The sequence below is a fragment of the Megascapheus bottae genome, chromosome 3, assembly GCF_031878675.1.
Source record: "Megascapheus bottae isolate mThoBot1 chromosome 3, mThoBot2.hap1, whole genome shotgun sequence".
NCBI lineage: Eukaryota > Metazoa > Chordata > Mammalia > Rodentia > Geomyidae > Megascapheus > Megascapheus bottae.
The window spans coordinates 1399028-1423727 of NC_143511.1; the positions used below are offsets into that span (position 1 = coordinate 1399028).

Genomic DNA, 24700 nt, shown 5'->3' on the forward strand with positions numbered 1-24700 from the left:
ATAGTGACGAAGAGGAGTTGTATTAATAAACTGCTTTGTTGAATGGCAACTCCTTTGTACAACTACTTGAAGATAATAAAAATATATTTCAAAGGAGAATAAAAAGGGACACGGATTCTTCAGGCAATTTCAACAACTGGTACGTTTTGAAATGCCTACATAGGTGCTTTTAATTTACTCAGTATTCATTATTGAACACAGGAAATTCCTGTTCTGCTGTTAATATGTATGCTAAAGCCACTGGAAAGCCCCTAGGGATGTTAGGCTAGCTGGTCCCTTGTGACAGATGCCAGCAATGCAACCATGAGGTATCTTTTCTCTCCTGTAGGGCTGTGGTTGTCCTTATGGATGCTCCTTCTTTTGTTGTTTTTGTCCCATTTCAGGGGTACCTTCCTGCCTATTGTAGGTCTGCAAGTACCAACTGGTCAGGCTAATGCCTCCACTCAGGCTGTCCACTAAGCTCAAGCGTTTGTTGTCATCTGGTTATGGCTTCTGCTCTCAGGTGTATTCCATTGTCCCAGTGAATTTTACTTACAAGAAATTGTTAAGATAGTATCGAGTAAGCATTAGAAAACTAGAGCCCCCCTTCTGAGACAGCAGTCCTGTGTGACTTCACTGTTAGTGATCATGTGGCTCATCCTGTTTGCAGAACATGCTGGGAAGGTAAGCATGGTTGGGCATCTTGCCTATTGCTATCTGTCACACTGTCATAAGAACAGGTAAAGATGAGCACACTCAAAGCAGGAACAGAAGTCTTTTCCCTTTCAGCATCTTTCTAATTCTCTGCAGTATCCTTCTGCCATCAACTCTTAATGGCTGACAGCTTTAGTCTCATAAATGGGATAAAGAAGAATGGATTTAGAGGGATAAAACACTGATTTAATTCACATGGGAAATGAAAGGAGTCTGTAAGAGAAATGACCAAAAGCACTGCCTACAATCACTATGACATGGTTTTCCATGAGGCTTTGCACTAACGATTCAAAAATGACTAGACATGTGTGCTGTATGCAGACAATTAAATAAATGAATGGTGGAGTCGGAGTTCTCACTGTTAGAACTTACAGAAATATACAGGGAGGAGAGAAAATATTCCCAGATGCTAATTGGTTGGATTTGGAGACAATCAGTATGGATTAGGTTTGACTCAATGCAGAGACGTGGTTATATACAAAGAAAATTGTAGATGTGTTTATACACATGGGAAAGTATAACAGGCTATATCTATATCTATGTATCTGTATCAATATCTGCAAAAACATCCTTGATTAGCTAGGTGAACCTTTAAACAACAATAAAAGGAAGCATGGATTCTTGGAGAATAAGTGGTCCTAGGACTAGGGCAGGACATTGACAAGGTAACATAGACACAATGATGAGCTGTGTCAAGCTGATCGAGATCAGAAAGAGCCAGAGTGATATGAGCAACAAAACAAGCACAGTGCTACTGAGTTATTGCCCAGGGTAGAAAATGAATACCCATGATACCATATTGACATAAAAAATTGACTGAATAATATATAGGAGAAATGATATAGTTTCTCCCCTACAGTAAACTTCTGAATAATCTATATAAATCTGCCACCCTCGAGGAGAAAGAATTTGGAAAGAGAAGAATAAATGAACAACTTATAATGCAGAAATCTGACTAATATCATTCCAAGGCAGGTGATCAAGGTTAACACCAACAAGAATAAGTCAAGTTGGTAGAATAAATCATTTAAAGACTGATGGGCTCATGCCACTGATATTGGCTACTCAGGAGGCTGAGATCTCAGTCCTGGGAAGAAAGCCTGTGAGATTCTTACCTCCACTTAACCATTTTTTACAATGCAAAATAATAGAGATATCTCAAATGGTATATCACTTAAGCAAAAAAGCTCAGTGACAACTACCAGGCCCTGAGTTCAAGCCTTAGGATCAGCGTGCTCGCATGCATGTGCACACACACACACACACACACAAATACACATATCCCCCAAACAAAATACTGTGATACAGAGAGTTCTTATCTTCTACGGACTTCTCCTCCAAATCAAATTATACAAGTTAACTCATGATCAAAATTTCAAATGAATTTCAGGGAAAAAGCATTCCACAAAAAAAATTACAAGTATTCATTTATGCCAGCAGAAATAAGGAAAGTGTGAGTAAATGGTGACATCTAGACAGGCGAAGAGATGTGGATACCCAATGTGAATGATAACCTAGATGAGACACTGGTCTGGGAAAGAAAATCCAGGAAAAGCCAAGGAGATTAAATGAAGTATAGATATCAGTTAACTATAATATGTCGGTTCATGGTTTACAACAAAAGTACTATGCTATTGTAAAATGTTTAAAGCAGGAAACTCTGGCTGGAAGTTATATGAGACTTCTCTGTATTACCTTTGCAATTATTCCACAGATGTAAAATTTCTCTAAAACAAATATTTACTTTTAAAAAAGAATAGATATGAAGCCCAAAGGAAATAAACTGATGGCTGGTCTGACATGTTAGTGTCCTTCAGAGAGCATCCATCCCAGCACAGACACTGAACCTTCAGGTCCACTGACCTCAGCCACGCTCTGTCATAAGCCATCACTACAGTGAAGGCAAAACGGGTACTTGGGACATCACCACAATGCCACATTGGAAGCTATGCCTCGGCCCTGAGCACGGACTCAATTTATTGATACTGATCTAGCTATTTTCACTCCAGAATGTCTAACTAGCCAGGTACAGAGGCCAATATTGAATCTGGCATCAGCTCACAATGAGACAAAAATAAGTTATTTTTTTAAGGAGTCGGAAAAACTCAATTTCTCTTATCCTGGAAGGACTGGAGATTCATTTGGCTAAATATACATATTCATGATATGATTTTAGTTTCTCCACCTATGGGACATCACTCGTTTCCACTTTTCAAACCCTGTATAAAAATCTAACGCTCCATCAACACAGAATCCTTAAAACAACAGCAGTGAAAAGACTATTATCAGGTCAAGGCAACTACGTTTCTCCCAGGTTTGGAGAACTTACTCACCAAAAGGACACCAAGAAAACACACAATAAGAGCCCTGTTCAGTTTTAAGTTGTAGCTCCTATGTGGACACTTTGGGCATCTTTGTGCCACACTGAGAGGAGTGGTTATCACAATTTTCAGGAAAGAGTAGGGACTTATACAGTGATGCCGTGAAGTTATTTAGCTCCTCGTTAATCTATTGAGTGCCTCTTGATTACCTCTTCGTCCAATTTTGTTTGCAAATAGACATGTTCATCTTAAGAAGGGCACAGGGGCCGGGAGTTCAGGCGGTGTGGATGAAGGTCACTGGATCAAGTAGCATACTAAAGTCTTCAGAGAGAATAAGGTTGGGGCTGTAAGCAGGGAAATTAGATAAGACAATGGGAAGGAAGATAATATATGTCAGTATTATCATTGATGCCAGTTGCAAATCTTTCTCTTTCTACATGTCTAATTCACTAATCAATGTGAGAGAACAAAGGCTTATATCTTGGCCAGACTAAGAGGGATTTCTGAGAGCCTGTTGCAACACAGTGCTAGGCTTGTCTTGAAATTTACTTTGTTCTAATCCTGCATTTTTCCCTATTGCTAGTAGCAATCTCACTAGGACTCCTTAATAAACATCCTGCCTTCTGTGCCCTCTCTCAGAATCTGCTTCCAGGGAGCCTAAAACTATGATAAATTCTTGCCCAGGACTCAAGATATATGTTGGGAGACTTACGATTTTGTATTTTCTAGCATTCTTCACCCCATGTGAAATGTTTTGAGTCATTTCTACTTTTAAGAGTTGAGGCTGGGAGCCTCAGAGGTTAATTAACTTGTTCAGGGACCTATAACATATAGGTCTGCACAATTCTAGTTCTGGGATCATTCAATTACACTAGCTACAGTTGTAGGGGAAAGAGGAGAGAAAGAGAGAGAGCAAGAAGAGAGGGGAGGAGAATTGAGAAGCAGAATGAAGAGGGAAAGAGAGGAAAGGAGAAGAGAGAAAAGGAGGAGAGGAGCAGAGGGAAAGGAAGAGGAAGGGGAGGAAAGAAAGGAGAGGAGAGAACAAATACTAAAAATTAGTTTCTATTACCTCCATTTTGGTGGGTACCCATACAATATGATCTCGTTTCTATTCCAAGACAATGGAGTAGAGTATTATCCCCAGGTTTATGCCTGTGCTACCGAGGATGAATACCAAGTTGTTTTCAGAAGCCAGGCCCATGTGATTGTCAGAATAGTGCACCGTCTTCTGAACAAAGCTGTGTATGCCTTGCAGGGAGAAGGTGAGGGTTTGGGGGCCCTGACTGGCATATTCATAACAAACAGTCCAAACTATGCAATATTCATGAAGAACTAACATAAATCTGGAGATATTCTCTGAGATCAGGCTTTAGAAATCTTTAGATTCTTTTTCCTAGCGGGGTCTTCCCTAAGCCTCCTCTTCCCCTGTGACTACTTCCAGTTAGGAGTCCTGTGCAATCTATGAATTAAAGCATGTCACAGGTCAGGCAGGATAAACCAGGTTCCAGGAGCAGAGAGGAATACCCACCTCACTATTTCACTATTGGGAAAATGGTGATTCTTGTTTGTATACTCAAACCGAACTAAACTGGAAGTGTGTGTGTGTGTGTGTGCGTGTGTGTGTGTGTGTGTGAGAGAGAGAGAGAGAGAGAGAGAGAGAGAGGGAGACACACACACACACACACACACACACACACACACACACACAGGTCCTTCAGAATGAGTGAATCTAAAAGGCTCCATCTTTAATGCATTGACATTTCCCTAGCAAACTCATCTATGATCCTGGACTCTTAATCACTCAGCAACTCAAGTTCCACTCTGATATAAACACTGTGCATTTCCGATTTGTGGAATTGTTTAATTAAATGAAGGGGGGAGTTGTAGTTATTTCCAACTCTGCACAAATTACTACCCAGTAGAAACTGAATAATGTATTGTAAGTAGTACTTATTCTATTTATTGTACCCTCTATTGATGTGTGTTGGACTTGTTCTATTTTGGAGGCACTGCCATGGTAACTGGGCTCCAGACAAAGGCCTGTGTCAGAGCAGAACTTGAACATGCAGAACTTGATATAAGTGACAAAATAAAAAATCAACTTCAGCAGGCTCAGAAATAACGATTTGGGGAAACATGCTTTACTTCCAAGTATATTTCTCCATGTAGTTGCAAAACTCTGAGCAACAGACAATTCACAAAACTTAATGGACATAGAACTAATCCTCATCAAAGTGGGAGAAAAAAGTCTATTTTCATAGTCTCTTTGCTCACATCTGTTCTGTTTTGGCCTTTGCTTCAAGCTCACAACTTTTGACAGAAATCCCAATCTGGTTTTCAGCCTTCAGAAAGTCTGGAGGACTCTCTGAATCCATATATGTGAAATATAGACCTGGCCTCGCCTTTCACCTAGCTGAAGGTTTTCTCAAAACTAAGAGTCTGTCTCTCACCTATGAATTTGGATATTCTTGGACCTTCTGAGCTCTAACCTTGTGCTTCTCTTAAAGCTGTTGCCAAGAGGGGAGACTGGTCTACACTTCCATGCAGAAGTAGCGGATTGCAGAGGTCCAGCCTCTCAGATGTGGGCATCTCAGCTGTGTTAGCTTTCATGTCTATAAGAACTGAGGACAGTCAAAGGAAACTCACAAGATCAAAACCCTTTCCCTATATGAATTTGCTTAGAAACACTGTAACTGCTTCTATTCAATTTCTTATCCCTGAAGAGTAGTTAGTAAGCACAAGGTAGTAAGCACACAAGCAGCGAACAAACGCTACTTTTCCTTATTCATCTCTCTTCCCACTTTTATTCCTCCTTTGTGTGTGTGTGTGTGTGTGTGTGTGTGTGTGTGTGTGTGTGTGTGTATCACTGGGCACTGTACCTGAGCTCTTCAGCTCAGGGTTACCATCCTACCCTTGAGCCAAGCCCCACTTCCCATTTTCTAGAGGTTAATGGTTATAAGAGTCGCAGGTCCTTTTGTGCCCACGCAGGCTTTGAACCTTGAACCTCAGATCTCAGCCTCCTGAGTAGCTAGGATTACAGGCATGAGCCACCACTCTAGCTTATTCCTCCTTTTGAAATCCCTGTCTCTCAGACCTAGCTTATTTTAGTCTCTGACTCACACCCAATTGTGCAAAGGAATTGCTATATCCATGAGTATATATACATCCCACCATCAAACATGTCCTGTATGGGAGTTTGGCCTAGTGGTAGAGTGCTTGTCTAGCATGCATGAAGATCCAGGTTCAATTCTTCAGTACCACATACATAGAAAAAAGCCAGAAGTGGTGCTGAGGCTCAAGTGATAGAGCGCTAGCCTTGAGAAAGTCCAAGGACAGTGCTCATGCCCTTAGCTCAAGCCCAGGATTGGCAAAGAAAAAAAGGACTGGCAAAAAAGAAAAAAAAAAAAAACATGTCCTGTAGTTCAGACACAAGAAGAATTTTCCTTTTTTTTTTAAAGGGAATTGTAGCCATTGCCTCGGGTTCATGAGAAAATAATTTCAGACTTCCATTCCATTGAGAAGTAAGATAGGCACCTTCTCTTGGGGTTTCCCTTGAAAGTACCAGAAGTTTATGGCATTGAGAAGTTCTGTGTGGTAAGTCATGAATCCCAGAGGAGAGTTATACTGAGAGCAATGGTATTTCAAAAACATATATTTATACTATGATGATCTGATATACGTAATGCAAAGATTATAATCAATATATTAAAACTTGTAAACTTCCTGGCCCAAGGAAAACAAATTAGGGCGCAGAGAAGTAGAAGATGAGATATGGAAGACTATCTCTGTTTATTGTACAAACAGCCTTTTACTTGGCTGAAAGAAAACCTGGCAGATTATCTAGGAATCACAGATTCTCATCTCAGCCATCATTTCTTAGCCTGGGTATTTAAGAAGTGGCTGTAAACTCAGGGCAGACTTAGTGTGCCCTCCTGGTTTTTCAATCACTGCTCCTGAAACAATGCATTTCATTCTACCTCTGATCCTTCGTGTATCTTCCTCCCCTTCACACTCCCCACACCCAAAACTAAAGGATTTCAGTCTTTATTGTTCCCTATGCTCTCTTCCATTCCCAAGTCCCAGCCAGGGAGCTTAACCCTCTCCGTGGGTGGTTCTCCGAGTTGAGGGGGCCCAGAGGTCAGAAATAACAGATGGGGGTCATAGATTTACAGCAGACATGCTTTTCCTTGACTCTATCACCCTTTCCGTTTTCTTTTACTAATCATGAAAATTCCTTCTCTGTCTCCGTTTCTGTCTCTGTCTCTGCCTCTCTCTGACCCTACTTCTATTTCTACTCCTACTTCATAAATGCTAGAAACAACTGCTTTCCTACAAAACAATCCAATTGCTGTCCCCATCTCTAGTAGTTTAAGTTAGAAGGGCAGCTATTATGCTAAGCTCTCACCTCTCACTGTCATTTAACCAACTCTTATCCCTCTGTCAAAAATTCTTTGTCTGTTACCCATGAGCTGTTGTGAGGTGAGGGGATGGAGGTGAGAGGGGAAGGAACAGAGTTGGAGATTATGAGAGACATGGGAATAACTGGTACAGCTAGAGAATCTCTTTTAGGCCAGCAAGCAAATGCTTATGCGGTGACTGTAATTTTTTGTTGTTGTCTGTTTTGTTTTCCAGAAAGTCGAGTCCAACACTAAGGTAAAATATATACATATGTGTGTGTGTGTGTGTAAATATATATGTATATATAAATAAAAGGAAGAAGGGCTCGAACATTCACATCTGGGGTGAATGTGTACACAGGCTGGAGAGGGCTGCGAGGAGAAAGTAGTGGAGAGGAAGTCGGGGACGATCCAACAATTCCTAATAAAAGAGTAGAGGAAGAACAAGCCCAGGCTTTGTATTTTTAGGGGTGATGGTACACTTCCGGCCTGTGAAGGCTGGAGATGTTAATTATAGGACCTGTGGCTGTCAGCAGAGATCTTTTCAAAGAATAACTTAAGTGCCTAAAATCCCCCTGAGAATACAGCGCCTGTTTTAGAAATGGCCCTCAAAAACAACAAAAGTGAAATGCGCAAATGCCTTCTACGCAGGATGCTGCTGGGCAACCAGCTTGCAGCAGGGCCTCCCCCGCCCCACACTGTTGCTAGGAGACCAGAGGGCTACACTTCCATCATCTCCATACTTGCTGGGAGATTGAGTAATTGGTGTCTGGATGTGCGTGTGCTGCTTCCCAAAATATCTCCTTCAAAAGACGTGAGAGAGATGTGGAGGCAATAGGTAGGATGATGAAGGGTGAAGGGCGGACTGTGTCCCTTGAGGGCAGCAGGTTCCAAGAACGATGACTGAGGCTGAGGAAGGGGCCCTGGGACCCACACCAGGGATAGAAATGGGGAGCTGTTTACAGCTTTCCAGTTTCTTTACCATCTCTTCCTTGTTATTTGGGACTGATTTCCTGAGAGAGGACTGGTCAGTGGTGGGGACAGTTAAAATTTAGGAGACAATACAGTTTGAGATATTGTTCTTTGGTTTTTTTTGTAGGGATAATGTATAGAGGGGTTACAGTTACATCCATCAGGTAGTAGGTGCATGATTTCCCATATACTGATACCCTTCTCATGTTTTTGTCCCCATTTCCCTCCCCCCACTCCCACCCATATGACTGAGATATAGCAAGAAAGGGAAGAGGAATTTAATTTTCTTTGGTAGTATTTTTTTTTGCCAATCCTAGGGCTTCAACTCAGGGCCTGGGCATTATCTTTGCACACTTTTTTTTTTTTTTGCTCAAGTCTAGCACTCTGCCACTTGAGTCACAGCACCACTTCCCACTTTTTCTGTGTGATTCTGGGGAATTGAACCCAGGGCTTCATGCATGCTCTGAGATTACACTACCACTAGGCCATGCTTCCCTTCCCTTGTTAGGTATTTAAATGTAAATTCATACCTTTTATACAGCTCAACTGTAAATGTGGAACCCTCTTTTGTGGAACAAAGACTAGATCAAATGATTAAACATGCATGTGAACACACACACACACACACACACACACACACACACACACACACATACTCCTAAAAATTCCTGCTACAACTGCGGGCAGCTAGTAAAACCTACAACTGGGTCCACAGAGATAGGGTCTCTGGAAGTTAGGAAACTAATAGATGAAATTTAGTACTGCCTCAAACATTTAGATTAAGTTTTCATGACCCTGTTATGCTTCCTTTTTATTTTTTCATGAGTAATCTCTCAGGGGTGATCTAAGTGCACTCCAAATCTCCCTCTTTCTTAATTCTAGAACCTAGTGCACCTTCCAAGGGACAAGGTCACACCTTTAAAAAAAAAAACAAAGATATGCTCAATTTATACTTTTAGTAAGAAAAATTCAGTGGATTGCTACATTGTTTTCAGATGTCTAATCAAATATCTATTCCTGGAAATCTCAAAGAGTAGATTGAGAAATGAAAAAAATTAACTTTCTACTTTACCAACTTCCTCTTTTGAGATACTCGCCACATAATCCTTAAAATGCTAAAAAAAAAATCCAATTTTCAACAGTGTTAGATTTTTTTTAAAAAAAATCTCAAACAAAAGCAGAAAAGATGGAAAGAAGTAAAAAGAATATATAGTCACCCGACTCTGCTGCCATAAAAGAGATCTACAAATCGGACGAGTTTCCTTTAAAGTCACTGGCTAAATGGCTTCATGTCTTGGAATTTGAGCAGAAATTAGGAAACATACCTTCTAGTTCCAGATTTGTCACTAACTCCTAGGATTGTGTGACCTTTTCTACAAAATGTGAAGGGAGAGGAGCTGGGGGCTGCAGTCCTCATAGGAATGTTCAGAGAAAAAAAAATGCCATCCTCTATAGAAATGCACTTTGGAAATGTAGAAAGAGTACACAGAATGTAGTGCATTTTTTTGCACTGTGTGCCTGAGAAATGTATTCATTTATTCAGTAAGTATTTTTCTTTTTTGCAATGTGGCTGCAGCCAGCCCTACATTAGGCATTCATTCACAGAGTATATACATGGTGCCACAGTTCTCTGGAAAGTGGATCCTATCACTGGACAAAACTGCCTTCTCAACCACTCTCCTCTGAGCACACCAGATTCCTAAGATGAACCTTCACACAGTGTGAAAAAATGTTCTCAAATCACTCCCACGAGTGTGTCTTATTTTTGTTCTCGAACACTCCCAGTGACACAAACCTCAGACATTTTACTTCCTGTGTTAATGAATGCCAGTGTCTAATCATTGTACAAGCAGATGTTCCTTAGGAAAAACAAATAAAATTAAGGCTATCTTTAGGTTCGCAAACACTCCCTACCTTCATTCTTGGCCGAGCAGGCAAATAATCAGGGCCTTCCCTCTTTCCTCTCTCTGTCTTTAGGGATGACAAAGATAGATGTCCCATGGAAAACCTAGATTCCTTTATTTCATTTTTTCCTCCTAACCAGCCCCAAAGGAAAATTTAGATGAATTTTGGGTACAAAGGCTGTGAGGAACTGTTATATGTCATGTTGAAATGACTGATAGGTGACTTTTCCTAGAAAAGAGGACACATACATATCTTACTTTTAACCTCACTGATCCCTTAAAAAGTTATTTTCCCCTTGTGCCAAGAATGAGATCGAGCCTGGTGAACAGGTGAGGAGAAAAAGAAAACAAATGAGCTGAGATGTTTAACCAGGAACTGGGAAGCTGCAGGCTGGTCATTCATTTATTACCAGGCAAGATCTTCGTTTCTTGCCCCTTTCTTCTGGGTGTTTGGCAAGTATTCCAGAGTTTTCAGTGGGGGAATGGATGTGGGAGGGAGAGTACAAGGGAGTCTTAAAGAGATGCCAAGTAATAATGAATAAGAGTCACTTTGTGCACTCCAGGAGATCTGAGCCCATGGCCAGTGGTGTTAAGGAGGCAGATGTTGCCTCAGTCGCAGGAAAGTCTTGCTGAGGATATTTTGCAAAATGCAAATGGGCTGAAGGGATGGAGGAGGGAAAGAGGTGCTCAAATAAATTCCCTCTCATTAAGGTTGGATTCACCCACAAGGATGTCCACAGGATTGCCCTTCACTGGCCTTCCAGCATTACAAATCTATCCTGCTCCTGAGAGATTCTGGAAAGCCATCTTCTCCACTCTCTCCTTCAGGTACCACTGAAGATTTACTAAATCCTATGCTAGAAATTAGGTCCCTATTTGTCTCCCCAAATTGTTTGGTTCCCTAAATGAAAGAAACACCAGGTAACTTTGCAAAGTATTTTTTTTTGAAACAACCGCTATAGAAAAGCCCCCCCCCCCATCAAGTTGAACCAAACTGTAAAAAGTCATTATCTCAAAGACGCCACATAATGATTTCTAGTCTCTTTTCATCTGACTACAATCAACTCATTTCCATCAAGTAAGCGAGGGTCTGCCAAGTAATGCTTAACTTTTTATTTCTGAATATAGTGAAGTCTTAGCAATCATAGTAACTCAAATTTTCACTTGAAAAGAAAACTTTTTGTGTGCATGGGGACCTTATTTCTTCTAGTGGCTTGTCTGGGATTCCCAAATGGAGTCAGAAATAAAAAATGGCTGTTTACATGTGGGAGGGGGTATTAGGAGTGGTTTATACTACTAATAATTTGTTTTATGATTTCAATGGGCATGAATTAGCTCATTTACCTCCGAGGAGAAAAAGCTTCTATCATTTAGTTGATAAGCGAGGAATTTAAAGCATAAGAGAATTAGAAAGATCTGCTCCAATCCTCATCCCTTGCTTCTGAAAATATTAGTAATGTTTGACCTTTATTAGTTCTCTATAAGTTCTGCTCTGATTTCCTGACTTCAATTCAAGTCCTTAGCACTTCTTTATCCATTTATTTAAAAATGTTGGGACCAGGAATGTGGCCTAGTGTTAGAGTGCTTGCCCAGCATGTTTGAAGCCCTGGGTTTGATTCCTTGGTACCACATACACAGAAGAATCCAAAAGTGGAACTGCACTAGCCTTGAGAAAGCCCAAGGACAGTGCCCAGGAAGTGAATTCAAGCCCTTTCTAAGAAAACACATAACTATTTCATAGGACTGGATTTAGACTCTTGAGCAGAGAACCTGTCCTTGGGTTGCTGCAGTTTTTATGTTGTACTATGAAGAACGTACTCCCCATTCCTGTAAACCTCAGTGCTATGCTGGGGTTTACTAACAAGGTGACAGAATTTCAGTTCTAGACATATCTTGCCGGCTTTGTTTTCATGGTCTCAGAAAACAAGAGCAGGATGAGCCTCATTAGAATTTATGGTTGTAGAACCATTGGCTATTCAGATACGATGAAGAGCTGGAGTTTTTCTCCACCCTGTCCATTTGGGGTGACTGTCTTATTCCCTTAAGTACTGGGGCATAGCTGGTTTCCAGGGAGTTTTGCAGGGAACATCTTTTCTGAGAAAACTTGTGGTGCATTACTCAACCATTTGCAAATGGATCATGTCTGTCTTTTAAATCTATCTAGCATTCTTCTAGAGATTTATTTTGAATGCTGGCCCATAATAGGTGGGGCACAATGTGTTTATATTGGGGTGGTTGGCATTGTGAGGTCAAGGCTTATCCTTCCCATAACTGTTCTCTAGCTGATCTGTTTAGGAGTGCAAAAAGCATGTGCCCATATCCAGGCTAAAAGAAACTAATTCTTTCAGGAAAATGTTTTGCCTTCTGATTCTTTCAAAGGACCCCCATGTGATTCTGATCCACAGTGAAAATTGAGAACAACATTTTCTGATATTCATCTTGCTAGAAAAAGAAGACTGTGTGAAGGAAATGCTCATTTCAAATTAGAGTATATTGAGATTTCCAGGGAAGATGGAAGATTGAATAGGTGTGCAAAGCTTCACGTTGTGTGTGTGTGTTTGTGTGTGTTGATACTGGGGCTTGAATTCAAGGCATGGAGACTGTTCCTTAACTTTTGCATTCAAGATTGGCACTCTATGACCTGAGCCATAGCTCCATGTCCAAGCTTCACATCTTAACCTGAACCTATACATACACTTGATAGAATATGAAAAAAAATGAGAAAGAAAACTCTCCGTGTGCTAGATGAAATTAAAACCCAAACTAAAGTCTGAGATTATTAGGACTCTCAGTTACTGAAAATAAGGAAATAGTTTTATGGTTTGATTTATAGTACCAAATGGATTTAGGTGTCAGGACTGGGATTTTATGTAAATCCAGGGAGCTGTATCAACAAAATGAAGATTATAATCACACTTATCTGTTTAGGAAGTTAGGTTAGAATGGGTGGACTCCTGCAGGCTATGGGTAGACAGATAATAACTCTCCAGCAATTAGACACCCTAAACTTCCCGGTGCAGGGGATAAAGGTCCAAATTCACCGGATTCTGTGTTGTTCAGTTCTGTGCTTCTTTAAATCAGGAGCTGCAGCAATTCAGACCTATTGATCCCGGTGAGGAAAAACAAGTGCTAAACCATAATCTGGTACCAAGTCCACGATCTGGGAAGACCTCTGGAAAAAAGGAACTTCACCGCAAATACACCTATTGAATTAAAACAAAACTATGATGGTTAAACTCATTGGATTTTTTAAAAACAAATTACCACAATTCAAATAGCTTAGAAATAACAAAATTCCAAAATCAAGGTGTTGGCAGAGCCAAACTTCCCTCCAGTTCCTTAATTTCATCTATCTGTCTATCTGTCTGTCTGTCTATCTATCTATCTATCTATCTATCTATCTATCTATCTATCTATCTATCTATATGTTTAAGTAGTTGTACACAGGAGCTTTAACAAAGTAGCTTATGATTACAATGCATCTTGATCTTGATCAATGTCACTCTTTCTAACGTTCCTACTCATCTCTTTGAACCCTCCTCTTCCTTCACTTTTCTTAATTTTGTATTATATGCATTGAATTTTTGACACCATTTTCCTTGTCTTTCCTTCATTTGCTTACCCCTCTCCCCTTGGCCCTACCCCACCCCTTTCTTGTACCTGTTTCCTGATATTTATTTTGCTGAACTATGGTTTAACCTTTCTCAGAAAATTTAGTTTGAATTCTACTCTGAATCTACTGTATTTTAGTTAATATATTTATACATCCCTGAATGCCACTAGAAGTGTTTACTTACATATTTGTAACTGAATTCTAGCTTCCACATATGAGAGAAAACATGCAACCTTTGTCAAGGTATTGCTTGGCTGTGGTCATATCTCTCTAACCTCTACCAGTCTCTTTCCATTTCTTTCTCCTGTGGGTCTCCAAATTCCTCCTGCATTTCTGTTCTTAGAATCCTTGTGATTGTATACAGGGACCATCTTGGTAACTCAGGAATAAAGCTCTTCTTCCCAAGATCTTACCTTGTTTATACCTTTTCTCATACATGCCAAGATTTCCTCCTTCCTTACAAGTTATAATTCTGAGGTTCCTAGGATTAAGATGTGGAATATCTTTTGGGGTATCCTGCTAAGCCTATCTGGTGAGGACAGTGTGGCCTGGTAGATGCTTTTTAAAACTAAGTGTCATGAAATATTCAAAGAGGTATTGATAGTAAATGAGTCCACCAAGCATGATGAAAAGGGACAAGGCAACTTTGGAAAAGAACTTAGAGTTCCAAGAATGAAAAGTAGAGTGAGTAAAACAAGAAATCAACTCAGTAGATGCAGCAGCAGAATAGACCTGGCCTATGAAAGAGCTATGGCCAATTTAGACTCTAACTGGAAAGTTTCTTTATGTGAGCCCGATACTCAAATATCTGAAACTGGGCTCCTAAATCCCTCAGTCTCATAGGATGTTTTGAAGATTACATAAGTTATAAATAATAACTATTAACCTCTGTATTTATTGGTCAGCTTCTTCTGATGTTATTTTTGGAAAGTTTTCAAATGCTTAGTGCTGCTGAGATCATAATAATGCCTACGTCCTAGGGTAGATATAAGAGTTTCATGAATTAAGTCATATAGTGGAGTAAGTAGTGTCCTTTCCAAAAAAAGAAATATTTATATCCTAATTACCTACCTCGTAAATATTAGCTTGTATCATGAGAGATACAGTTAAGAACCTTGAGGAGTCTATTCTGTGTTATAGTTTGAGTTTTGGATATCTCCCTGACCAATAGTATTGCTGGGAGAGGATGAGACTTTTGAAGGATTTGGCTTAACAGAAGGAAGTTAGGGTGCCATATGCCTTTGAGGGACCCAGTCCTTAAGACCCAATCCCCAACCTGTGCCTTTGCTTTTTGGATGTCATAAGACGTTCACCTTCTCCTTCTATGATGTACTGTGCCACCATAGTTCCAAAACAACAGAGTCAAGTGACCAGGGAGTAAAACCTCTAGAATTGTAAGCCACAATAAACCTCTCCTCTTGATAAGCTGTCTCATGTATTCACATTAGTGGAACACCGATGACTATGCTCTGATGGCCTGGCTAAACCCCAAATGCAATTGCATAGATACATATAAAACAAGTTAAAGGGATTCAATATGGTCATGAGCCAAGGAATACTTGAGACCACCCAAGGCTGGAACAGGAAAGGAACAGATTCTCCTATAGATACTTTGGAGGGCGTATACCAGACTTTTGGTCCTTACAATGGCAAGAGATTAAATTTCTATTCATTTACTTTTAATTTTGCTTGTGGTAAATTCTCAGAGCAGCCACCGTAGTATATTTAATGCCTTCGCATATAGCAAGCATATTTTGAGTTTACTTATTGTACAAATAAGTATGTCTCTTTACGAAAACAGGTTATTCATAATAATATTTCAGAAGTATTGAAGAAGTTAGGTGCCATTGTGGGTTTAGGAAAGGAGTATTTCCAGAAGGGGAAAACAAGAAGATCTCTAGAACATGTGACTTCAATTTTTCAGTTTCCTTTGATAACACTGAGCAAATCATTTTTAAATATTAAAATATAAGATGATATAAACAAAGATCTTTAAATGTCCAGACTAGGGTATAGCTGGCGAAGGCATAAATGTTAAAGCTTTTCTCTTTTAATCTAATTACTTTGAGTGGGGGGGTATCTACTTCAATATCACAAAGGCACATGATCCTATTTGGAATTTTGGACTCAGTGATTTGCTCTGTATGCAGCTTTGAATTCCTTAGTCTTTGATAAGTTTTCATCTGTTATATTTTTGTAACTCAGGGAGAATATATGGGCATCAGTGAGAGGAAATGTTCAAGAGAAGCATTTAAGGAAGTTGGGTTCTAGGCAGTTTACATCTAAACCTTCTGTTCCTGGAACCTATGCCAGGAATGTGGTCAGTCCCATCCTAGCTGTGCTTCTCCGAGTGGAGGAGAGGAAGTGAACAGAGACGTAATTGTGTGGTTGGTTCCTTGCAACTTTGGGTAATTCAGAAACTCAAAGCTACCCCAACTAGAGGATATCACACTATGCATTTCTCCTGGGAGGCTCCATTAGCTTGATCACGTAGAAACCCTGGTAAAACAATGTCTTGCTTTCTGCTATTCCACATGGCAGTTCTGAGTCACATGTGGCTGCTTAAATGTAAATGAATTGAAATCATATACAATTTCAAATTCAGTTCTTCAGTTACAGTGGCTGCATTTCAAGTATCTACTAGGTATAAGTAGCTGAAGGCTATCATATCGGACCATGGAGATAGAACATGTCTTTTCAGAATTTAAAGCAACCATGTTTTAGCTTCCTGAGACATAAGTTGAAATATCAGATTGTAGAGAAGTCAGGGAATTTACCCTCCCTATTTTCCATCAATGAACACTATAGTATTCATAGCGACCATCCCAAAATACTCACACATGTATCAGAAATGGGGAGAGAAGGGACACACGGTGAAACAATGCAGCAGCGCTCCTCACTAGATGGGAAATGAACGTTACAACTTAGGGAGAGGGGAATCTGTCCAGAAGGAAAGCGGGAAGAAACGGGGGAGGGAGTAACACTGTTCAACAAGAAATGTACTCAATACCTGACTTAGGTAATTGCAATCCCTCTGCGATCACTTTTACAAATAAAATTAAATTCAATTTTTAGAACTCCCACATGTATGCATCTATACACATATATAACACATACATGCATACGTACATATGTGTAGAAAAGAACATACCATGCTTTGTGGAGAGCCACACATATTTAAAAAGCAATCATGTCACGTTTAGTCTCTGTTTTGGAGGATGTTATTTATTGTAAGACATCATTTTTATTAAATACACTGTAATACAAGAGACTTTCCATGTCAGGTTGAGAGAAGCTGGTCACATGATTTACAAACAAAACTTTTGTTTTAAAACACTGTATTCAGGTGTCACTTTGAATTCAGCCAAGATGCAGTGGGTCTTAGTAAAGCAATGGACCTCAAAACATTGCAAAACAAGGACTGGTAAGTATTGGCACAGAGACGTCACATTAAGAGAAAGAAAATAAATCAAATGAAAAGAGAGTTCCAAATACCAGGCCACCGTTGAAGGGAAAATGTATCTGCAGAGATATTGGAATGGGTGTGTAGACAGCCTGGATATATACAAACATCTCCCCAGATACAGAAGCAAATGCAAAGCATCCACATCTCTAGGCAGATTTGTAAGTCATAGTAATGGGGAAAGAAAGCAGGGGGAGATATTTTAACATAATTTGGTCATTTATCAAGGGATTACATAGTTTGAAATCCACATTTAATTCAAAGATCTTGTATTTAAGATATTTCCAGCTGTTTTATATATTTTAAGCAATAGTAAGATATACAAGCTGCAAGATGTAGGCTTTTCTTCATATTGTTTTCCTTGTTCAAGCACATGGCTACTAACAGTGTGGCTCTAAGTAGTTGATTGCCCAGCCAACCTTTACTCATTATCATTGTTTTGATCCACACATAGACCACAGAAATAAAGTAAACACAAACCTGGCCTAAAACACAGAATGGAAAGTGACATTCTCATCTTTCCCCATTTTGTCTCCTGAGACAGTTACAAAGATGGCAAAGTAGTTGCTTGGTGGTTGTGAGATTCACAGTGTTTTGCCTGCAACATATATATGTACACCAACACCAACACACAGAGATATACAAACATACACATACACACACATTTTTGCTTTGCTTTGTGTTTGTGATGAATGGAGCAACCACATATAAATAAATAAATACATAAATAAGTACATAATTACAAATAAATAAAAATGAAAGGAAAAAGAAGAGAGATGCAAAATCTAAGGGAATTCAAGAAGCTTTGACATCAGCAGCAATGATTCATTCTGGCCCTGACAATAAGAAAATTCCCCTTCCTTCACTGTCCTTTGAAACTGTAAGTCCTCCCCTTCCCTCCCCCTCCCTCAATTCTTTACAATAACATTTTAAATTCATATACAAGCTAGGCAACCTGAGTGTCTACATTCTAGTAACATGTTATTAAAAATCAGCTTTTTCTGCTAACTTACCCATTTGGGAGTTGGGTCACTAGTCGTTACTTACATGAAATTTCCTATAATAATGACATACAGGGGAAAAGCAAAGGTAGAACTAGAAATAAAGGTCCTCAAATAAAGTGGAGAAAGAGGAGAGAAGAAAAAAGTGTATATTCATTTATGCAGTCATGCTTATACTGAAGACGAAATCTATTGTTTTGAGTATTATAGGCTATCCAATTTTCAAAAAAAATGTAATACTTAGGAGAAAGCATTCATGACCAAGGACTCCTGTTGCATAATACTTTTGTCAAGAACAACACTCCACATCATTGGTTCATATATTTATACTCCCTTGTGTGAATTCTTACAAGCTGCTGTCTTGGCATGGAGTGCGGGACTTCCCTCCATTTCCTTTATGATTCTGCTCTCCCAGCATTCCAGGTTGCAATTGGAATGCTTGCACGCTGGACCCATGCAAAAATAAAGTGGGAAAACACGAACATGATAGAAATGTGGAAAAAGATAAGTATAAATTCAATTTTCCTTTCCTGGATTTTTATACAATCTCAGCCTGAATTTTCTTTCTTTCTTTCTTTCTTTCTTTCTTTCTTTCTTTCTTTCTTTCTTTCTTTCTTTCTTTCTTTCTTTCTTTCTTCTCTCTCTCTCTCTCTCTCTCTCTCTCTCTCTCTCTCTCTCTCTCTCTCTCTCTCTCTCTTTCTTTCTTTCTTTGCCAGAGAAAGGACTCAACGAATTCTTTTATTCAGTTGCCTTCCATCCATGCAGTACTGCACACAGTTAAAAAGTGCACTGTGGTCCTAGCCACATGGAAAATGGAAACACGGCCACATGACTTTTTGTTTCTAAAATTTTGGTTATTTAGCAGATTTTGAGCAAATTATTCATACTGCACCCTACTTATAAAGCATCTCTATTACTATGTGCCTATATAATTATACATAAACACACAAACACACAGTGTATGTGCATTTGTAGATGTATAAATCAAGTATTTATAGCATATGCATATATAAATACATGAAATACTACAAGTAGCGCTGATGTGAACATATGTATAGAATGAATTCTGATATAATCCTTGATAGTAGAGTTTAAAGTATTTTCTAAATAAGCCTGATTATGACATTGGTTCAGTGTACAAGGACTTAGCTGAAGCTAAGAGCAAGACTATGTATACCATGATATCTCAGCTGCTTGCCATCTCATGTATTTCTATGTGTTCTTCTAATTGCCTATCCTGCTTTGTGAACTGAGTAGTGTGCTTTCCTTCCTTACTGCTTCTTTCTGAGCATTCTTAGTGGACACCATCATAAACCTATCCAGTTGAAGGACTTGGATAAAGCTGGCTGGTACTGGAACCTAGACTAGAGATTTCCAGCATGCCTCTATGCTGTTCTAAGTCTCAAATTCCTTACCTATTAAAATAGGAATAGTTTACAAACACTCACAAAAAGGTGTTTGGAAAACTATTAAATGATTTATACATGAAAATGATTGTCAGATTGAGCTTGTGTTTGGAAATTAAGCTTGCCATTGTGATTGCTGTAGTTTTCATGTATTTGGGGGGGGCAGGCCATATTTGGTGATTGTTACATATTAGAATGAGATTCTTATTTTTCAGAAAATAACCATCATGAGAAAGAGGGTGGTAGAGGAATAGCAAGAACTATTTCAAGATATTCTGAGGCTTATTCAACTATTTTAGTAGCAATCTACTGTTCTTTCAAAGTGAGACCTCTGAAATCAGCACATATTCTTGAGACAACAGAGGGAATAATTAAAATAATAATATTGTTAGTAATAAGCAATATAAATAACTATAAAACCTTGCACTTGCATAGAACCATTTGAAGATCTCACGGGACTTGTTAGAAGATGCAAGAAATTATTAAGATTTTTTTTTTGCTTTTTATCTTTCAGAAGAAAGTATACAATTGAAATGAAGTACTCCCATCTTCTCATCAGCTTTAAACAAAGTTTTCATCTAAAACTGCAGGGTCCTCTTAAAGTTCCATCTCCTCTGCTTCTGTTAGCTTTTCCACTGGAGGAGCTGGCCAGACACAGAGAGGGACATATCTGTGCATGTTTTTGGGTCATCGCTGATGGAGTCTAAAAGAATTGTACAAATCTGCCCCTTCCTTGCTGCTTTACAGAGTTCCACAGTGATTTAACAGTACCATGGGCCCTTAGTATGATATATACTTCTGTGCATATATCATGAAGATATGGCTTTCATAGTAATATTGTTATGTGTATTCTGGAGGGGTTTGTTTTCATGTACAAAGAGAATAAATAACTCAACTCCCATCTCTCAAAAGCCAGTGCAGAACCTCCAGGAACTGTAACACCATTCATCTTCTTTGCCCCCTTTCACTTGACCACATATAGTACTGGATTTCCTTTTTTGTTCTCTCTTAATTGACAATTTCCTGTTTTTGAGAACCTTCTAAGCCAGTTGTTCCAGTCACTAGCAGGTTTAAGCGATACCTAGACAGATACATTTGCACTCTCGTGAACAATTTCTAAATAAAATGAACTAAGATGAGTTAAAAAAAAATCACTCCCTTTCAATCTGGCTTATGTTAGAAAGATGTCAGGTTTAACAAAATTCCCCTCACAGAGGGTAGCAAATTTTCTTGAAGGAACAGAAACACTTTTTTCCTCCCTTGGTATAACTGGTTATCCAAATAGTTGTAAATTTCTATTCAAATTTACACCATCTTTCACAAACTCATGACTATGCCTAACAGCATATCTCCATGCTCAGTCTGTGCACAGTTTCTCATGAGCATCCTGTGTCTTTTTTTTCTTTTTTTTAGGTTTTATATTTCAATGGAGTGAAGATAACAAACATCACACTGACAATGGAGTGAATACATCTGGAATAAAACCACTCTCTCCCAACCAGAGCCCAGAGCAAGAGACTTTGTCCTATTACACTAAACATGAATGTATGTGATGCCCCAGGTGAGGTTTTCTTTCCTTCAGGGATGGATTCTGTCCATCGCACAATCCTACGGGTTTGATGGAGATGAAGATATGCAGGCTTCAGAGTCCATATTTGGTCAAAACCCATCAATGCCACTGACCAATAGTGCAGAGACATTTATTCTCAGCTAATGAACTCCATTAGCGTCCCTTAACTACTTAAGTTAAACATTCTATGGAATTGCTCTACCTACTATCAGGGGCATGACATCTGTAGCTGTAGTTTCTGCACACAAGGTATTAATTGACGAAGACCATGCACAATTTTGCTTGCACAGTTAGGAAGGATGGGAGTGAAAGGTAGGGGTTGGAAAGAGTTGTTATCTGAAAAGTTCAATAGAAGAGAAACTTGCCTCCCCATGGAGAATTTGTCCTAACTTTTCCAAGTCCTTGGCTTCCCCACCTGACTCTGAAGTGATTTCTGGGCAAGAATCCTCCTCTTTCAAATGGTCTTGAAAAGGGTTCCAGTAGTAGATAAGACTTGGGAAACACATCAGTGTTATCACCACAGCCAACCAAGACACGACTGGGTCTGAGCATCTTTCATACCATCTTGTATCCCATAAGCCATCTCTTCTCTCTACTGCACACTAGTGTTTCTGGTGATGAGAAAAAAGTAGTTCATGGCACAGAGTTCAACAGTCTTTTTACTCCTCAGAAAGGTCCTCGTGGAAGGTGCCAAATACATTCCTCCCAGCTAACAGATGCTGGGTTTTCCTTCATATGGCCTCACACCAACTGATTCCACTGTTGTCTTTGTTTTTCCTGTAGTAGTGTGGTTTTTGATCAATCTCTCTTTCTAAGTTTTAATCTCCCGTAGATAAGGGTTCCTTGTTATACGCAGGCTTATGCCATCCAAAACAATAAGAAGAGTAAGTAATAATAATAAATAAATACAAGTAAATCCATAGAAACTCTCAGCTGTACAGCAGAAGTGACAAAGGTTAAGTCAAATATTTGTTTTCCCTTTTTTTCATCCACATCAAAGGCAGGAATTCAACAAGGCATTGTTAGTTGTGGTGGGCGAACTGGAGTGTCTGCTGATATAACAAAGTAGGTTTGTTAAGGCCTTTGTCTATGCAGAGTTCATAGTAACACAGAAGCCAGATTGATCAAAGAGAGGGTAAAGACCCATGAAGAAGAAAAGATCCATAGAAGGGAGCAGGGGAGAGAAAAAGAGAAAGGAAGGATAAAGGGGAGATGGAAAGAGAGATAGAGATAATGCAAAAAATCAAATTAAATGAAGTCAATACTGTATCTGTGGATGGAGCACACATTGCTTCCCTCTGAAAGTGTCTCGTGTCTTGTTAATACTGTCAGAGCAAAGGACAGCAGAGTCATGACATCCCGCGGCAGTTAAAGAAGTTCGTTCTCTTGGCCCTTCTGAGGAGTGCATTGGGAAGGATTGGTCTGGGGGAACGGGACCCTAGCCTAGAATATCCAGGTAGACCGGAGATGCCTTGGCCAAGTTCTGAAGGAGGGTGTGGATGCCCTTGATGTTCTTCCTCATGTGGGGCTCTCGCTGCCAGCATCCCAACATCAGCTCGTATACCTCCTGGGGGCACGTGCGAGGTCGCTGCAGGACTCGGCCCTGAGTGATGCACTCGATCACCTGGACAGAAATCAAAAAGAGGATCAGACCAGGGGTCGAGGAGGAGGCTGGGGGAAGCCATAGAGGTAAAGGAAATGGCAGGGCAAAGAGCAGCCTTTTTCCTTTTTAAAAATTTTATTGTCAGGATAATGTATAGAGGGGCTACAGTTACATTTGTCGGATAGTAGGTGCATTCCTTCTCGCACATTGATACCCCTTCTCATGTTTTTGTCCCTGTTTCCCTCCCCCCACCCCCTCCCAATCATCTTGCTTTCACCCCTTCCCTTCCCTATTTCAAATAAACAAATAAATGTATACCCAATATACCAGGTAACAAAGTCAGAAAGCCTTTTTCCTTTTTAAAATTTTATTTTAACGCATACATAATAATTGTACTGGTATATCGTATCATCTATAGTATCTATCAATCCACACACGTGTGGCATTTCTACCCCCATTAATATATACATGTTTTTATGTATAGAACATTTGAACTCCTCTCTTCTACAATTATCAGCATCTGATGTGGCTACATCAGTACCTACTGAGGGACAGGCAGCTAATTTGGTAAGTGGCTGTCCCCTCTCCCTTCTGTCCTTTTTAGCATCTAATGAAAGAGGATTTTGAGACTGGTTTGAAGCTCACACTTGTAGCCTGGGCTGGCCTCAAAACCTAAGATCCTCCTGACTCAAATTTTGAGTACTGGGATATAGGTAGGTATGTGTGACCATGCCCAGGTACAGAGGAGTGAGGACAGAGAGAGATTGAGAAAGGAGAAGGAAAGTCAACTCTGTTTCTTTTACCGGAAAAAGTTGGTTTACATAATAATTAACCTGATTGGTTAATTATGTGTAAACCCTCCTCCAAACCTCACACAACTAGCAGAGAAATCATTTCTTTGTATAAACGCTCCTAAACCTCTCATGAAAAGTCCCATATGTTAGTTTTCATTAGCCTGAGATGGAAGCACTTTTGTGTGAAGATGTAGATGCTTGGGGAATCATCGGTTATAGACCTGGACAGGCGTCTGGGTTAATGAAATTGGATTAAAAAGGATGACATGGGTGTGTAAAATAGGTGTGGCTACCCAAGATAGATGTTTTGCTTCAAATATAAACAAAGTCAGCTCTCTGAATCTGTGTAGCCTCAACCAACTGTGGAATGACACAGTTCATAAACCTTGCATCTGGGGCTGGGAATGTGGCTTAGTGGTAGAGCACTTGCCTAGCTTGCATGAGGCCCTCAGTTCGATTCTTCAGTGTCACATAAACAGAAAAAGCTGGGAGTGAGGCTGTGGGCCTTGATGGAAGAGTGTTAGCCTTGAGCAAAAGAAGCTCAGGGATAGCGCCTAGGCCCTGAGTTCAATCTCCAATCTCCATCTTGCATGGATGCCAAGGGATGAGTATATTTGGGAAATGGTCCAAGAAGGGCAATCAAATTCATGAAGCCAGACCCTGATCACTCAGACCTGTAAATCTAGCTATGCAAGAAACTGAGCTCTGAGGACCAAAGATCAAAGTCATCCCAGGTAGATAAATGAATGAGCCTCTTGCTGTCAATGAATCAACAAAAAGCTGGAAGTGAAGGTTTGGCTCAAGTAGTAGAGCCTTGAGTAAAATAGCCAAGCAAGTGCCCAAGGCCTTAGGGTTCAGCACACAATAAAATAAGAAGCTTGAGTTTCTCACTGCTACTTCACGTTCTAGTGAAACATGCTAAAAAGAAAGCATCTTGCAGCTCCATTGTAATACCACAAGCCA

The 24700-nt window shown here is 39.7% G+C and overlaps 1 protein-coding gene and 1 long non-coding RNA gene across 5 annotated transcripts in view; one reads left to right on the forward strand and one right to left on the reverse strand.

Moving 5' to 3' along the window:
* Positions 1–8136: 8136 nt before the first annotated feature.
* LOC150064774 (uncharacterized) lies at positions 8137–21316 on the forward strand. The gene is made up of 3 exons (XR_016534829.1): positions 8137–8249; positions 10999–11115; positions 21184–21316. It is a non-coding gene; the product is annotated as an uncharacterized LOC150064774 (long non-coding RNA).
* Positions 17106–24700, reverse strand: part of Ntrk2 (neurotrophic receptor tyrosine kinase 2) — a 359583-nt gene continuing 351988 nt past the window's right edge. For all 4 annotated transcript variants that reach the window (XM_090329450.1, XM_090329449.1, XM_090329451.1 and 1 more), the window contains one exon: positions 17106–22964. In XM_090329450.1, the coding sequence (XP_090185576.1) occupies positions 22779–22964 (186 nt within the window). In that variant the 3' untranslated portion in view covers positions 17106–22778. The remainder of the gene's footprint in view (positions 22965–24700) is intronic.